The 17,338-nt window shown below is 29.0% G+C and overlaps 2 protein-coding genes across 6 annotated transcripts; both read right to left on the minus strand.

The window, feature by feature from the left end:
* Positions 1–1,370: 1,370 nt before the first annotated feature.
* Positions 1,371–5,189, minus strand: LOC137837153 (cystinosin homolog). 3 transcript variants are annotated; one of them, XR_016520661.1, is made up of 8 exons: positions 5,007–5,189; positions 4,789–4,921; positions 4,583–4,672; positions 4,343–4,467; positions 2,800–2,842; positions 2,065–2,217; positions 1,929–1,978; positions 1,371–1,639 (listed from the first exon to the last, which is right to left on the minus strand). XR_016520661.1 is itself a non-coding variant. In XM_068646037.2 (8 exons), the coding sequence occupies exons 1-8, from the start codon at positions 5,123–5,125 to the stop codon at positions 1,454–1,456; spliced, it is 864 nt and encodes a 287-aa protein (XP_068502138.1). In that variant the 5' UTR covers positions 5,126–5,189; the 3' UTR covers positions 1,371–1,453. The 3 variants fall into 3 exon arrangements, 2 of the variants coding, with proteins under 2 accessions (XP_068502138.1, XP_090158002.1); XM_068646037.2 differs by having other exon boundaries at positions 2,065–2,182; XM_090301876.1 differs by lacking the exons at positions 4,343–4,467; positions 4,583–4,672; positions 4,789–4,921; positions 5,007–5,189 and adding an exon at positions 3,590–3,796 and having other exon boundaries at positions 2,065–2,182.
* Positions 5,190–11,659: 6,470 nt separating this feature from the next.
* Positions 11,660–15,696, minus strand: LOC137837154 (cystinosin homolog). Of its 3 annotated transcripts, none has more exons than XR_016520642.1 (8): positions 15,457–15,696; positions 15,229–15,361; positions 15,020–15,109; positions 14,021–14,904; positions 13,212–13,254; positions 12,491–12,608; positions 12,352–12,401; positions 11,660–12,060 (listed from the first exon to the last, which is right to left on the minus strand). XR_016520642.1 is itself a non-coding variant. In XM_068646038.2 (8 exons), the coding sequence occupies exons 1-8, from the start codon at positions 15,573–15,575 to the stop codon at positions 11,875–11,877; spliced, it is 864 nt and encodes a 287-aa protein (XP_068502139.1). In that variant the 5' UTR covers positions 15,576–15,696; the 3' UTR covers positions 11,660–11,874. The 3 variants fall into 3 exon arrangements, 2 of the variants coding, with proteins under 2 accessions (XP_068502139.1, XP_090157966.1); XM_068646038.2 differs by having other exon boundaries at positions 14,780–14,904; XM_090301840.1 differs by lacking the exon at positions 15,457–15,696 and having other exon boundaries at positions 14,780–14,904; positions 15,245–15,361.
* Positions 15,697–17,338: the final 1,642 nt, after the last annotated feature.

Consider the following 17,338-nt stretch of genomic DNA (forward strand, 5'->3'; position numbering starts at 1 on the left):
TGAAGATATTGAAGCCACTTCCAATTATTGTAAGTGAAAACAAGTTGAAAATCCAAATACTTTTTTGTGTAAACCAATGTGATGAATAGTCTTAAATGGGATTTTTGGTGTGGATGCTAGATCAAAAATTGTTTACCAACAATTTGAAAATGCTATAACTTTTGATACAACATACAAAACTAACAGGTATAATATATTGTTTGCCCTATTTATTGGATTAAATAATCAATATAAGTCATTGTGTTTAGTTGTGCCTTATTCCAAGACAACTAAGAGAGTTCATTTAAATAGTTGTTTCATACTTGACTAGAGGCAATGGGTGGGAAACAACTATTATCTATACTGACAGGTCGAGATTTAGCAATTGGAGTTGGTATTACAAAAGTATTTTGTCTTTCCTTATGGCACATTATGAAGAAGTTTCTTGAGAAGTTAGCTAATATATCATATAAGATTTGTTTTCAAATCAGAAAAAATACATTTAAGACTCACCTATTATTCAAATATTTGAAGAAAAATGGAATTATTTAATGATTGAGTATAATTTGAGAGGAAATGAATGACTTCTAGAACTATATAACATTAAAGAATCATAGGCACTCATTTACAATATAAGTATCTTTTTTGTTGGGATGAATACTACATAAAGAAGTGAAAATATTTTTTTTTTTATTCTTTTTTTGTACATGCAAGAACAACCCTCCAAAAATTTGTGAAGTTTGAAAAGGAAGTTGATAGCTAGTTGAGGTAGAAAGAAGGAAATATTATAAATCTAGGCACAAATCTTGTATTTTGAGCATTAAATCCAAATTTGAGCACCATGTTACATCTATTTATTAAAGGAATTTTTTTAAAAATTTTAATATGAGTTTGGGAAGATTAACTGATTTACTAATAATAAGATAAAGAGAGATAGTTCTACTACTGTCTATCAAGTGTCCTGTTGTTATGATCCTGATACATTTATTTTTGATATATTGAACTCAGAGATATATGACTATCAACTTAGATAAATGTGACTATCATTTTAGATAAATGTGACTATCAACTTTATATTGATGATTTTTTAAGTAAAAGAAATTCTTAATTTTTTTTAGATAAATGTGGCTATCAACTTTATATCAATACTAAAGTAAATTCAACTATCTATTAAAGAATAAAAGATAAAAAAAAAATACAAAGGAAACAAATACAAGGGGCTGGAGGAGGAGAAGATTACATTATACACTCTTCTTCATGGTCTAACAATTTACTTTTCTACTGTCTTTTTATAGTGGTTTTAATGTATGAATTGAGGACATAGTATATCTATACTGTTCATTATAATTTTTAATGGAAAGCTAAGAATGAATTCTTAAATATACAATGGATCATTTGAAGTATCTCACTTCTTCAATAAATGTTTTCTTATATATACAAATTTGTGCACTGCATGATCCAAGTTATATATACCTCAAACTTCTGGTGGAGATTGATGTGAAGATATAACTGAACCATTGATTTGTTCTTGATCAATTGGACTTGCACAGATTAGTGGTTGCCTGATTTCTTCAGAACTTTTAGAAGGAAGCCCTTTCTTGTTATCAGGGTACAGAACATAATGTTGACATATTAAGATAGAATCATAGAATATTGTTTCCTACAATGGTTAAAACAAATCAGAATTCATGATATACATCATCTGTGATACAAGTGGTCCACTGAGTCTTTATAATATTCAAAGACTAAGAAATTGCATTCATTCTGTCATTTATCTTCTAAGATATACTTCTTAAAAGTACGTAATAATAAATAATGATATGTTCAACAAGTTTTGTAGTTTAATCTGAAAATACATTTGGAATGTAATACTTAATACATGATTTAAATTGAAGAAACAGCAATGATTTCCCAAGAAGAATATGGAGTATAAGCACAGAATTTCATACCAAGGATATAAGTACTTTCCCAATGTTTCCATAGAAGTTCACCCAGGAATCTACATTTGGATAAAATTGAAATTCATTGTAGATATTCAAAGATAAAATCTGATGAGAGGGTCAAATTCATATTTACTTCACACACCTTGGTCTATGGACTGCAGAACCATTTGTGAATAATTAAAGACACCTCCAGAAAAATCAAGTAGAACATTGCCAATGCTAAATCCATTTGTGCTCTTCCTCGAGAAGTTCAGGAATGTCTAGATTTCATAAGCAAGTAACCATTACTCAGTAACTACACCAGATAAATATCATTTCCTTATTAGTTTTGTTTGTCAGTGTTATTCTGTCAAACTACAAAGACTGTAAGAACTTATAAGATGAGTATGTTGCATACTTAGAAGATAATTATTCCCTGATTCTGTTTTCTATTTATGAAGACAAATTTGTTATCTTTTGAAGATTTAATTTGATTTATATAGCTTTAATTTAATTATCTGTTATTTCTTACTTTAATTACCTATTATTTCTTTTCTTAATTAGACTGTAAGTAATATATAAATTTGGACTAGAATCACATTCAATCTTCTTCTGTTAACTGAGAATATGGAAAATACACAACATATTTGTCAGAATATTACCAATGAGTCACCAAAAAGTACGAAAATCTGAAGTAAGCAAATGCAGTCAAATTCTAAGATCATATGCATGTTTGGAAACTCATTAAGAAAACATCAAATAAGGTCAATTATGCTACAAAACGTGGGAAGCTATTTGCTTATGAGTAAACAGGAAAAACAACTTTTGGGGCATGGTACCAATTTTGTACACATGCTATGCGTAGAACATGATATAGAGGAGGTTAAGGCATTCTGACCTGTGGAAAATATTTGATGACGGTCAAAATTGCTTGAATTATGCTGCAGTATAATTGATTTCATCAAATTATTAGAGGGAAATGGAATTATAGCATAGAAAAAGAAAAAGAACTCCATAATGTTAACAATTATATTAAATAAATAAATATGAAGAGACAGAAGAATATCAACATCCCATTCAAAGGTCCTTCAAGAGGTTGATGTTTTGTACTGTGATACTCTGAAATGGCTCAACTGTTCCAAAAGGAAACTTGACTCAATTTACAACACCGTCCCTTTTTGAACAAGTTCGGAAGCCTCAACGGTTGTTGATTCATAGATATGAGAAATAATCACACTTCAAATGTATAGTTCCAAACTTTTATATATCAGTAGTCATAAATATGTGAAAAGACTGCATACTATTCAGCCATAGCCTCTACTTCATGGTTCTGCAAAATTTCTTTAAGCCAAGTTTGAGCTTGACTATTAATTAAGTACTCTATGCTCAGTGGCATCTTGCTTACCCCAACACATAATGTGAATCTTAGAAAGTGCAAAGAGTGCAATAATCACATATTGAAAACAGAATAAAGTGCTTGAGAATAATATATTGATGATGCCCTTTTTTAACCTTGATTAATAAACGGCACCAATAGGAATAAAGGTTTTAAAATGGAAACAACATATGTGCCCTTATATTTATTTGTATCATTAGAACTTGGAGCAAATACCCTGCAACTTTCCGAACAACAAAACATCTTTAAAATGTTCCTACGTCTAGGGTAAGGTGTTAAGAAGAAGTAAAACCTTATCTCCAAGATCTTATTGAAATCTACCAACTGTTCAACCATAATTTTTGACTCGATCATTCTGAACGAATACAATTATTGCTTCAAAAAGAATATGTGTGCCAATGATGTGGTCATATACAATGACTCAAGCTTCCCCCACATCGACGCAACAGTTTTCTCCTTTGTGACTTCTCTCGGTGCCTTATAACCAGGTACAAGATTATGAAGCTCTCGGCTCTGTTGATCATGTCAATCTTCTCCTTCTGAGACATAGATGTTGGCATGTTCGTTTCACCCTCCAGAGCATCAACACAACCTTATTGAATTAAGATGACTTCCATCTTGAGTCTCCACAACCCAAAGTCGTTCTTCCCGAAAAAACTTATCGATGTCAAACTTGGTGACCATTTCTTTATCTTCTTGACTTTTCTTTTTTGTCCTCACAAACGATGCCAATTATTGGGTTCTCAATAATAATAAAGGAAAAAAATAAGAACAAGATTGAAGTAAACACTTTATTTGATAACAAAATGTCTATACACAAAGAACTCTCACACAACAATATCTTTACAGAGATCACAAGAACTTTATATATATAGATGCTATTGCAGAAGAAATACAAGACCATTCAAAACAAAAACCGTTAAGACAAGTATAACAAACACGTACTAGATGATCTAACTTCTTCACATCATCTAACCATCTAACCATCTGACTAAGCTTTACTACATGATTTACAGCCGTCTATCACAGAAAGAGTGAAACTTACTTGAAGATGGAGACTAGCCAAAGCCAAGATTGGCTAGGCAATGCTATGAAAAAGCAAACAGCAGCAGTAAACCACACTACAACAGCTATTGCAATGGAATAGTAGGAAAATTTCTGATTTCCACGCTGCAAATTAGTAGCAGATCATTCACTGTCTTTGAATTAATAAGACCAGGAGCTAAAACGTATGTTCATGAGAGGAAAATACAATCTCTTAAGAAGAACTTGTGATAATACTTACATCAAACATAGCAATTTGGGAAAATATAATTAGAGGTAATATGACTGCATGACTAGAGAAAGCAACATCATTAGCTGCAACAGGAATCATCTGCAGTAACAAGAGGTTATAAACCAAAATTACATAATCAATTTGTATCATTAAATACTAATATAAACTTATGTATGATGGCATTGAAGTTAAAGTCTTGGTTGAAAAGAACATACCTGTCCATAACCATACCTCTCAAAATACTGCTTCTGAACAACAGGGCTAAAGTAGAGGGAAGCATTGTATATGAGATATGAACACTGCTTGGTTAAGTTAAGAAGCGCAAAATCCAAGCTTAATCCCACCACACTGAGTTTGAATACAAAACCACTTAAGAATCCATCCCAAAGGATAAACAACAACAGCAATGATTATAGAACATGAAAAAAACAACCTTTTCCTACGAAAATTGAGGATGATTTGTGGGTAGCCGGCAACTGCCCATGAAAGAAAAGCTAACCAACCAAATACTTGGTAAGTCACTTCTAATGGAAATGACTTCCAAGGAACCATTTCTTTGTCTCTCTTTCTGCCACAGAGGAATCAATGAGTTTGTCTTTCAATGGATGTCTAAATCGTCCAAATATGTCTAAAATCTTATTATTATAATTTATTGTTTAGAAGATATTTTCATGTGTATGTGTCTATACATATATATATATATATATATATATATATATATATTATTTTATTTTTATTTGGCTAAATTCTTATATTTCTTAACCAACATAATAATAAAATAAGTACTTTTTATTTATAATAGTTAATCAAAACTAAATAATTTTTATAATTATTATTTTATATTTTATTACAATTTTATTGTTTAGATGATTTTTTATTTATTTATTATAATATATAATGAGTTTCTCATAGACATATATTGTTTTATTTTACTCTTAGTATTATTTTTAAGTCAAAATATAATTAAAATTCACAATAATATATTTAATTATCTTATTTCTATATAATAAATAAAATAACACAAAAATAAAGTATATATATATATATAAAGTTATAAGACAATATAATAAAAATATGAAAACACAGGTGCATCAACCTCTCTATTTTTTTTAATAATAATATATCAAATATTTTAAATGAATTTATTTTTTATTTATTCTAAAAATATCAACATGCAATGCAATATATAAATTGGTGTATAGTATGTTCCAATAAGATATGAATAAATATAAGGTGGTGGCATCAATTATTGCATAACTTTCTAACAAATAATAATTGGATGAGTATCTGAGGAGTAGTTAAGGATCAAAGTAATTAATTAATATATTTAAAATTATTGAGATGTTGTACTTTTATTAAAAATATTACATATTCAAATAGAATGAAATAAAATATTAAGAGTTAAATAAATCTTTTGCTACTTTAAATTGATTTTTTTTATCAAAAATAATATGTACGTTTCTTTTTCAAGTAGATCCGACACTCTCAAAATTAGCATTATTAGATGGATAGTTTATTCTAAAAACACTATAGTCTTAATAGAGACATTTGTTAAACTCTAGAGCTCGTATCACTTTCATATATCTATATTTGAAGAAAAATACTCAAATGTCCATAGAGAATGAAGAAAATTATGAAAAAAAAAACTCAATTTATTTACTTGTTAATATAAATTGTTGAAGAAAAATTACACATACTTTTATGTTTAATCGATTTCAAATTGTAAATCTTGGTGTACTAAAGTCTTTCTAAGATGTACACTAAGATTTACATGATAATAGATATATCGTCTTAAGGTGTCGTCTAATGGTTATGTAAATACTATGGTGTTGGATGTCTAATAACTTTAGACCGTCTTATTTGTTTAGTGCATTTGATGACTCATAATACAACATCTAGTGACCAATAATCATTGTACAATTTATTCTATTTTTCTTCTATAAGAGTTAGTTAGAGTACCTCTAACTAACTTGTAATATATTGTAGTTTTTTTATATGGGAGATCCATGTTTATTGTTGGATACAAGATACTTAAGTACAATAAAGATACTTGTATATGATTAATTGTGAATTTGAATGTGATTAATCGTGAATGTATGACACATTCTTTCTTACCCATTATGTGAGAGTTTTTCATTCTTCACACTACAAGAAAAAAATGGTTTTAACGGAATTTAATTTTATATTATCCAGGGTGAAAACCTCTATTAAGTTATTTACCCAAGTTTGCAGTTTCTCCCGTTAAACTATCCTTGGGGAACGTGTTCCCTGGGATTTTTTTAAACCTCAAGAAAAGCCTTTCAGAACCCCTGTTAAAATACCATAGGTTTAAGAACCTCTGTAAATTACCATGGGTTTTAAAACCTTCGTAAAATACCATGAGTTTCAAAATTTTCATAAAATGACTTGCCATTTGAAATAACCTACAACCCCATTTTCCACCATCTCTAATGATCCTCTTGATTTCTCTCTTCCACCGTAGAGACACTTCTCTCCGGCACAGGCTCAATGACCGCCGCTGACAGTCCTAACAAGGAATCACAATTCAACCACATTTATGTCTATTATATCTAAGGAGAAGAAACATTAAATAAGACACTATATTCTTCTTAATCGATAACAACTAGTGTTTAACATTAAATAAGGCATTGTCTTCCATCACCTTACTGCCCCAACTTGGGTCACAAGCCACTGTTACCTAATTCGACAACAATTGGTGTTTATCACTGCTTTTATATATATATCCTAAATAATTGCATTATCTATCAGATTTGGGCTTCAAAGCCATGTGTTTTCTTGGCTAAAGATTGCAAGAACATATTGCGAGGAGAAATTAACATTATCACTTCTTACTAATTATTAGATGCATTTTAAAATAAAAGCCTTAATTTAAAATATCTCAAAATTATGAGAATTAAATATTAATAATTATAACTAAAACTAAAATTGCACATAAAATATACGTACATCAAAAGTTAAAACAAAATAAATCAAGTTTTTTGAAGTATGAGTGTTGGAGATCCCAACTTTGTAATAATGAGCTCGTATCAAAAAAATTAGGAATTATATAAACCAATTACCATCAATCATAAAAAATATGCATATACTGTTGAAATACTTATTATCCAAGATTTTGGTTCATATACTTTTATCTAAGGTTATTTTGTTGAGTTTTTAAAAATAAAATTTTGAAACTTTAGAAAACTTATTTGTAATGTAAAGTTACACTTTCAAAATTTTATAGAATTTAGTTATAAAATATATAAAAAAATATTAAAACTATGTAGTTTTTAATTATTTATTTATAAATAGATTTAATTATATTTATTTATTGATTTTTGAAAAATATGGAGTCTTTTATTGAGGTTCTACAATAAATCTTTGGAATTTAAAGAAGGTTAAAAAAAACCTCCATTATTTTGCTGAGGTTTTAGAAAAAACCTTTGGAATTTAACTAATGTTAAAAAAACCTCTATTATTTTGCTAAGGTTTTAGAATAAATATTTGAAATTCAACAAATGTTAAAAAAACCTCTGCTATTTTGCTAAGGTTTTAAAATAAACCTTTGAAAATTAATGAATGTTAAAAAAACTTCGTTATTTTGTTGAGGTTTTTGAATAACATTTGGAACTTAACGAAGGTTAAAAATACCTCTGTTAATTAAATCAATTCCTAAGGTTATATCAACCTCCGTTAAATAACCTCTGGTGAAATCTTTTTTTCTTATAGTGTCATCTCTTTCGAGTGTGATTATTAGTCACTATTGCACTAGTTTAGCCCACCCTTGTTCTCCTAGTCAAGCCCACTCATGTTCTGCCAATGCAACCCACCCCTGTTACGACTATTGCTGAGGAGGATAAGAATATACATGGTTGTCCTATTATGGACTACAATGTCTCCAATGAGGAGATGTAGTGTGATGATATTGGAATGATCATCCCACAATCAAAGGATAAATGGTAAATCTATTTATTATTTAATTTTCATTTTAATTTTTGAACTTAATGCTTAATATTTTTCTTTGGATGTTGTATAGTTGAATGCCTAATCATTATGTCATTGAGACAATTGGTCATGCAATTTGGTAACAATTTATGGGTCCCAATCATTAGTACGAGGTTATCACTAAGGATGTCCAAGCTAAACTGTGGAAATATTTTAAGGTGACTTCATACAATAATTTTAATGAATTACAATAGTAAACATTCTTTTATTATGATGAATTTGATTTTATGTTTTTTTACATGCTAGAGTTACTTTGGTATCTCATGATGAGTGACAAATTCGACATGTTTATGACACTAAAATACTTTTGTGATATGCTCACCAAAGCTATGATAAAGGAGACTAGACCTAATTGAATTGGTGAACAAGTAGGAATTGATCTTTTGAACTATTGGGAGACCAAAAAGTTCAAATATAAATACTCTTAAAACAACATTAATAGATCTTTGTGTTGAGGTTACTTGCTGCAAATCCCACCTCAACATTGCATTGGGCATATTAACTACTCAATCTTATGCAAATATCCTTATATGTTATTAAATAATGTATTGGAAATATAATGCTTTTAATTGTATAAATTTTTGTAATGAAATTACATATGATCGACAGTGGAACCAAATGAGTTATTTCTCACTACTCATACCAAGAAGGATAATGTTTGAGTATTGGTCATGCCTGTGAGACCTATGCAAGTTATTCATTTTAATGTTGTTATTTATATTTTTAACTTGCATTTCTAAATATTATTGTTAATATATTTAATTTTCAATTTTAAATTATTGGGCTTTATTTGTTTGACCCAACTTTCCTTTTCTGTTTCAGCTAGGTCTTAATCTTTTTCTTATATATACACCATGTATTTAACTCTGTAATATACAAGTGAATAAAAGTTTCTTTTATATTTATTTTTCTCTACAATTAGGGTTCATCAAAACCTCTCTTTCTTCATTACGATTACGTGCGATTACGTACGCTACATTAAAGCATCACATCAGCAAAGGAATATTCATCTTCATTTACTGTAATATGGTATCAGAGCCATTTCGAGCCTATCCTAGCGAGTATTTGTTGGGCCTATCGTGCCACCCGCTATCGGACCACCCATAATATATAGTCTCACGCACGAGTTGGCAGTCTCGGCGTGAGGGGGTGTGTTGGAGATCCCACATCGACTAGAGATTAGTGCCTTTCATTGTATATAAGTGGGTGCAAACCTCAACTCTATGAGCCGGTTTTATGGGGTTGAGTTAGGCTTAAAGTCCACTTCGTAACTAGGAAACTTATCTTAAGTAGTTGCAGACCATTCAATCAGATAGTTATAAAGGATTCATTGACAACCTTTCATACTTAAATGGAATAAAAATGATTCAACCTAGAATGATATTATTAGAGGAAAGAGAACATAGATGTTATGATGTTGAACAATGTGCTTTGATGTCTCCAAAACTGCTTTGAAGACTTGATGAACCTACTCTAGTGTTTGTGTGTGTTGTCTAGTAGTTTTTGACTTGTTAATTCACACCTTGTATTGATCCAAGCTCACTTGACTCTATCTCTTTTAAAAGAAATGTTTTCTAAAAGCTGAGAAATTTTAGTCAGTTGTTTTTTATAATCAACCAGTTGAAAAAACTGCTACTCAAAGGTATTGAGGCTAAAGTAAGTTTTCAACCTGTTGAATTGTCGAAACAACTGGTTGTTTGATACTTAGTGGGTTTGCAAAATGTTTTATTTTGTTTTTGCTGTCAAACTGAAACAACCAATTATTTCGATAAAACAACTGACTGTTTTATTTGAATCCTTAACAGAAAAATATTTCAATAAGTTGTTTTGTAAAACAATTAGTTGTTTTTATAACAATTCTGTTAAGAGTTTGAAACTGTTTTTAAATGATTCCAACTGCTTTTGATTTATGATCTAACAATTTTAACCACTTGCTTAACTCTATATAAAGGTTGTTTGATGATCTTAAGAAAAACTCCTAAGATAGAGAGCTTATCAAAAACATTTTCAAGAGAATCAAGAGTTTTGGATCAGTGTGGAATAAGATGCATGTACAACAACAAGAAAGCACACTACATGATAATATTGAAGAATTAAAAAAAAAATATAAAATATATAAGTTCATTATTTTACAATTTGTTTAAGTTCATACGTCAACAATTAAGATTCAAGAAAATTTTAAATATTGTTGACATAATGTCACTTTTAGAACCAAATCTCAAAAAGAGTATAACATTTGACATTGTAGCAAGTGAAAAACTACATTGAATTCTTAGAGATCCATATATATAGCAAATAAAGAAAGAATAAATGGAGAAAAATATCTCAAAGATACTAGATTTAAGAATAGACTTGAAATATCACTTTACAAGTCATGAGTGGAAAACAAAGCATGTCATGAATGTGAAGAACATGATCATAACAGTAGAACTTACAATAAAAAATAATAATTTAATTTTCTTTTCTTATTTTCAGGTCATGTTATTACATTTATTGGTTTACCAACCTAATAAAGAAAATTACTTTTCTTAGTTAATAAAATAATTATTTACATGTATAATTTGACTTGGAATGTTCACCACAATCTATGCTATAAATTACAACTTTTTATAAATTGTTTATTATAGAATTGTAACTCAATACTAGAGTAAATTCAACCATCTATTAAAGAATAAAAAAGATGAAAAAGAATACAAAGGAAACAAATTACAAGTGGCTGGAGGAGGAGAAGATTACATTATAAGCTTCTTCATGGTCTCACAATTTACTTTTTTACTGTCACTAAATTCTGTTTTTATAAACCTTATATATAATGAGAAATTACCTTCTATCTTTATTTTTAACAAAGATTATATATATATATATATATATATTGATGAAGAGAAAAAGAAAAATACACCTAATTATTCTATTATTCTTCATTAATTTGCACTGGTAATCTAAAACTAAATAAAAGGTTCATATAATTATTTCTAGAATAAGTGGATTCCTTCTATGTATATATATTACTAAATTGTCATTCTTTGATATATGTATGCTGAAACACAAAGAATGTATGACTTAAATTTCAATCCTAAAATATTTAATTAAGAAACAAAACTAAATATCATTTACTGGTTTAATGTATGGATTGAGGACACAGTATATCTATACTGTATTATATTTTCAATACAGATTGGAAAGTTAAGAATTAATTCTTCAATATACAATGGATCATTTGAAGTATCTCACTTCTTCAATAAATGTTTTCTTATATATACAAATTTGTGCACTGCATGATCCAAGTTATATATACCTCAAACTTCTGGTGGAGATTGATGTGAAGATATAACTGAATCATTGATTTGTTCTTGATCAATTGGACTTGCACAGATTAGTGGTTGCCTGATTTCTTCAGAACTTTTAGAAGGAAGCCCTTTCTTGTTATCAGGGTACAGAACATAATGTTGACATATTAAGATAGAATCATAGAATATTGTTACCTACAATGGTTAAAACAAAATCAGAATTCATGATATACATCATCTGTGATACAAGTGGTTCACTGAGTCTTTATAATATTCAAAAACTAAGAAATTGCATTCAGTGTGTCATTTATCTTCTAAGATATACTTCTTAAAAGTATGTAATAATAAATAACGATATGTTCAACAAGTTTTGTAGTTTAATCTGAAAAAACAGTTTAGAATGTAATACTTAATACATGATTTAAATTGAAGAGACATCAATGATTTCCCAAGAAGAATATGGAGTATAAGCACAGAATTTCATACCAAGGAAATAAGTACTTTCCCAATGTTTCCATAGAAGTTCACCCAGGAATCTACATTTGGATCAAATTGAAATTATTGTACATATTCATTCAAAGATAAAATCTGAAGAGAGGGTCAAATTCATGATTACTTCACACACCTTGGTCTATGGACTGCACAACCATTTGTGAATAATTAAAGACACCTCCAGAAAAATCAAGTAGAACAGTGCCAATGCTAAATCCATTTGTGCTCTTCCTCGAGAAGTTCAAGAATGTCTAGATTTCATAAGCAAGTAACCATTACTCAGTAACTACACCAGATAAATATCATTTCCTTATTATTGTTGCCTGTCAGTGTTATTCTGTCAAACTACAAAGGTGTAAGAACTTAGTAAGATGATATGTTGCATCCTTGGAAGATAATTATTCCATAATTAGTGTTGATTCTGAATTGGTTATCTTTTTGATGATTTGATTTGATTTTTATATAGCTTTAATTATCTGTTATTTCTTGTTCTAATTATCTTTTTTTTTTTCTTAATTAGACTGTAAATAGGATATAAATTTAGAGATTCAGAACTACATTCAATCTTCTTCTGTTAACTGAATATAGCAAAAACACAAAATATTTGTCAGAATATTAACAATGAGTCACCAAAAAGTACGAAAATCTGAAGTAAGCAAATGCAGTCAAATTCTAAGATCATATGCATGTTTGAATCTCATTAAGAAAACATCAAATCAGGTCAATTATGTTACAAAACGTGGGAAGCTATTTGCTTATGAGTAAACAGGAAAAACCACTTCTGGGGCATGATATCAATTTTCTACACATGATATGCATAGAACATGATATAGAGGAGGTTAAGGCATTCTGACCTGTGGAAAATATTTGATGAGGGTCATAATTGCTTGAATTATGCTGCAGTATAATTGATTTCCTCAAATTATTAGAGGGAAATGGAATTATAGCATAGAAAAAGAAAAAGAACTCCATAATGTTAACAATTATATTAAATAAATAAATATGAAGAGACAGAAGAATATCAACATTCCATTCAAAGGTCCTTCGAGAGGTTGATGTTTTGCAGTGTGATACACTGAAATGGCTTAACTGTTCCAAAAGGAAACTTGACTCAATTTACAACACCGTCCCTTTTTGAACAAGTTAGGAAGCCTCAACAGTTGTTGATTCATAGATATGAGAAATAATCACACTTCAAATGTATACTTCCAAACTTTTATATATCAGTAGTCATAAATATGTGAAAAGACTGCATACTATTCAGCCATAGCCTCTACTTTATAGTTCTGCAAAATTTCTTTAAGCCAAGTTTGAGCTTGACCATTAATTAAGTACTCTATGCTCAGTGGCATCTTGCTTACCCCAACACATAATGTGAATCTTAGAAAGTGCAAAGAGTGCAATAATGAAAGTGCAGAAGTGCAATAATCACATATTGAAAACAGAATAAAGTGCTTGAGAATAATATATTGATGATGCCCTTTTTTAACCTTGATTAATAAACGGCAGCAATAGGAATAAAGGTTTTAAAAGAGAAACAACATATGTGCCCTTATATTTGATTTATCTGTATCATTAGAACTTGGAGCAAATACCCTGCTACTTTTCAAACAACAAAACGTCTTTAAAATATCTTGGATAAGGTGTTAAGAAGAAGTACAACCTTATTCCCATTTTCCAATTTCATCTCCATATTGTCCAAGCCATCCAAGATCTTATTGAAATCTACCAACTGTTCAACCATCATTTTTGACTCCATCATTCTAAACGAATACAATTATGCTTCAGACAGAATCTGTGTGCCAATGACTTGGTCATATACAATGACTGAGGCTTCCCCACATCGACGCAACAGTGTTCTCCTTCGTGACTTCTCTCAGTGCCTTATGACCAAGGTACATGATTATGACGTTATTGGCTCTTTTGATCATGTTTATCTTCTCCTTCTGAGACATAGATGCTGGCATGTTCGTTTCACCCTTCACAGCATCAACACAACCTTGTTGAATTAAGATGGCTTCCATCTTGAGTCTCCACAACCCAAAATCGTTCTTCCCAAAAAACTTATCGATGTCAAACTTGGTGGCCATTTATTTATCTCCTTTACTTTTATTTTTTGTCCTCACAAACAATGCCAATTATTGGTTTCTCAATAATAATGAAGCCAAAAGAAAACACTTTATTTGATAACAAAAGGTTTATACATAAAGAACGGCCACATAACAATATATTTTAAAAAAAATCACAAGAACTTTATATATATATATAAACCCTATGCAAACCATTCAAAACCAAAACAGTTAAGACAATTATAACAAACACGTACTAAATTATCTAACTTTCTCCTGTACATCGTCTAACCGTCTGACTAAGCTTTTGTACGTGATTTAGAGCCGTTTATCACAGAAAGAGTGAAACTTACTTGAAGATGGAGACTAGCCAAAGCCAAGATTGGCTAGGCAATGCTATGAAAAAGCAAACAGCAGCAGTAAACCACACTACAACAGCTATTGCAATGGAATAGTAGGAAAATTTCTGATTTCCACGCTGCAAATTAGTAGCAGATCATTCACTGTCTTTGAATTAATAAGACCAGGAGCTAAAACGTATATTCATGAGAGGAAAATACAATCTCTTAAGAAGAACTTGTGATAATACTTACATCAAACATAGCAATTTGGGAAAATATAATTAGATGTAATATGACTGCATGACTAGAGAAAGCAACATCATTAGCTGCAACAGGAATCATCTGCAGCAACAAGAGGTTATAAACCAAAATTACATAATCAATTTGTATCATTAAATACTAATATAAACTTATGTATGACGATGGCATTGAAATTAAACTCTTGGTTGAAAAGAACATACCTGTCCATAACCATACCTCTCAAAATACTGCTTCTGAACAACAGGGCTAAAGTAGAGGGAAGCATTGTATATGAGATATGAACACTGTTTGGTTAAGTTCAGAAGCTCAAAATCCAAGCTTAATCCCACCACACTGAGTTTGAATATAAAACCAACCAAAACCACTTAAGAATCCATCCCAAAGGAAAAACAGCAACAGAAATGATTATAGAACATGAAAAAAACAACCTTTTCCTTCGAAAATTCAGGATGATTTGTGGGTAGCCAGCAACTGCCCATGAAAGAAAAGCTAACCAACCAAATACTTGGTAAATCACTTCTAATGGAAATGAGTTCCAAGGAACCATTTCTTTGTCTCTGTGTTTCTGGCACAGAGGAATCAATAAGTTTGTCTTTCAATGGATGACTGAATCGTCCAAATATGTCTAAAATCTATTATTATAATTATTGTTTAGATGATATTTTCGTGTGTATGTGTATATATATATATATATATATATATATATATGAAAACACAGGTGCATCAACGTCTATATATATATTTTTTAATAATAATACATAAAATATTTTAAATGAATTTATTTTTTATTATTATAAAAAATATAAACATGCAATGCAATATATAAATTGGTGTATAGTGTGTTCCAATAAGATATGAATAAGGATAAGGTGGTGGCATCAATAATTGCATAACTTTCTATAAAATAATAATTAGATGAGTCTCTGAGGGGTAGTTAAGGATCAAAGTAATTAATTAATATATTCAAAATTATTGAGATGTTGTACTTTTATTAAAAAAATACAAACCAAAAGAAAGGTTGAAACTTTATATTAACAAAGCTACAACATAGGTCCACGTCTTCCTTAAATTTTTCAATTATTATAATTTTTCTTCCACTCTCCTAAGTTATTATTTAAATTCTTCATCTTAATTTGAATTTCTTATATTTTATATTGTTTTTAAGAGTGTTTTTCCAATTTGCTACCACCAATTCTTGTGTTAATAATTCTTATGTTCATGCAATTGCAATAATTTCTCTCTTTTTTATCTTTTTGCTTATGTTATTTGCTTGGTATACATTTGTAGATTTGTTAGATTCTTCTGTCTATATAACGTATGATAAATAATTCAAAAAGTATTGATAAAAAAGATATCGTTATAATCTATTCGATTTATTTTATTATTAATTATTATTGAAATTCTATTAATGTTTGTCTCTTGATTTTCTCACAATTCAAATTTTCTAACTTTATAAAATATATTTTCTTTAACAGAGCACTTATTGCTTATTTTTTCTTTTATTATAATTTCACAAGTATATGTATATTTATCTGTAATAATAATAATAACTATTATTATTACTATTATTTATGTGTCCTATAATTATTACATGTCATTTTTCATATATTAATATTTTTCTCATTCTAAGTGATTAATATATATATATATATATATATAATTATAAAATATTACATATTCAAACAGAATGAAATAAAATATCAAGAGTTAAATAAATTTTTTGCTACTTTAAAAATTGATTTACTTTTTTATCAAAAATAAAATGTACGTTTTTTTTTTAAAATGGATTGATTTCTTTTTCAAAATTAGTATTATTAGATGGATAGTTTATTCTAAAAACACTATAGTCTTAATAGAGACATTTGTTAAACTCTAGAGCTCGCATGACTTTCATAAAATATATAAAGAAAAATATTCAAATGTCCATATCTTCCATATCTTGAAGAGAATTATGGAAATGTGTGACCTTGAATTGAAGAAAAAAACACTCAATTTATTTACTTGTTAATATAAATTGTTGAAGAGAAATAACACATACTTTGTATGTTTGATCGATTTCAAATTGCAAATTTTGGTATAATAAACTCTTTTTAAGATGTACATATAGTTGTAATAGAAATCTCGTCTTAAGTATCGTCTAATAACTATGTAAATACTTATGGTGTTGGATGTCTAATAACTTTAAGCTCATCTTATTTGTTTGGAGTATTTGATGACTCATAATACAACATCTAGTGACCAATAATCATTGTACAATTTATTCTATTTTTCTATAAGAGTTAGTTAGAGTACTTAACTAAGTTGTAATGT

The sequence above is a fragment of the Phaseolus vulgaris genome, chromosome 4, assembly GCF_051622355.1.
Source record: "Phaseolus vulgaris cultivar YP4 chromosome 4, ASM5162235v1, whole genome shotgun sequence".
NCBI classification, from domain to species: domain Eukaryota; kingdom Viridiplantae; phylum Streptophyta; class Magnoliopsida; order Fabales; family Fabaceae; genus Phaseolus; species Phaseolus vulgaris.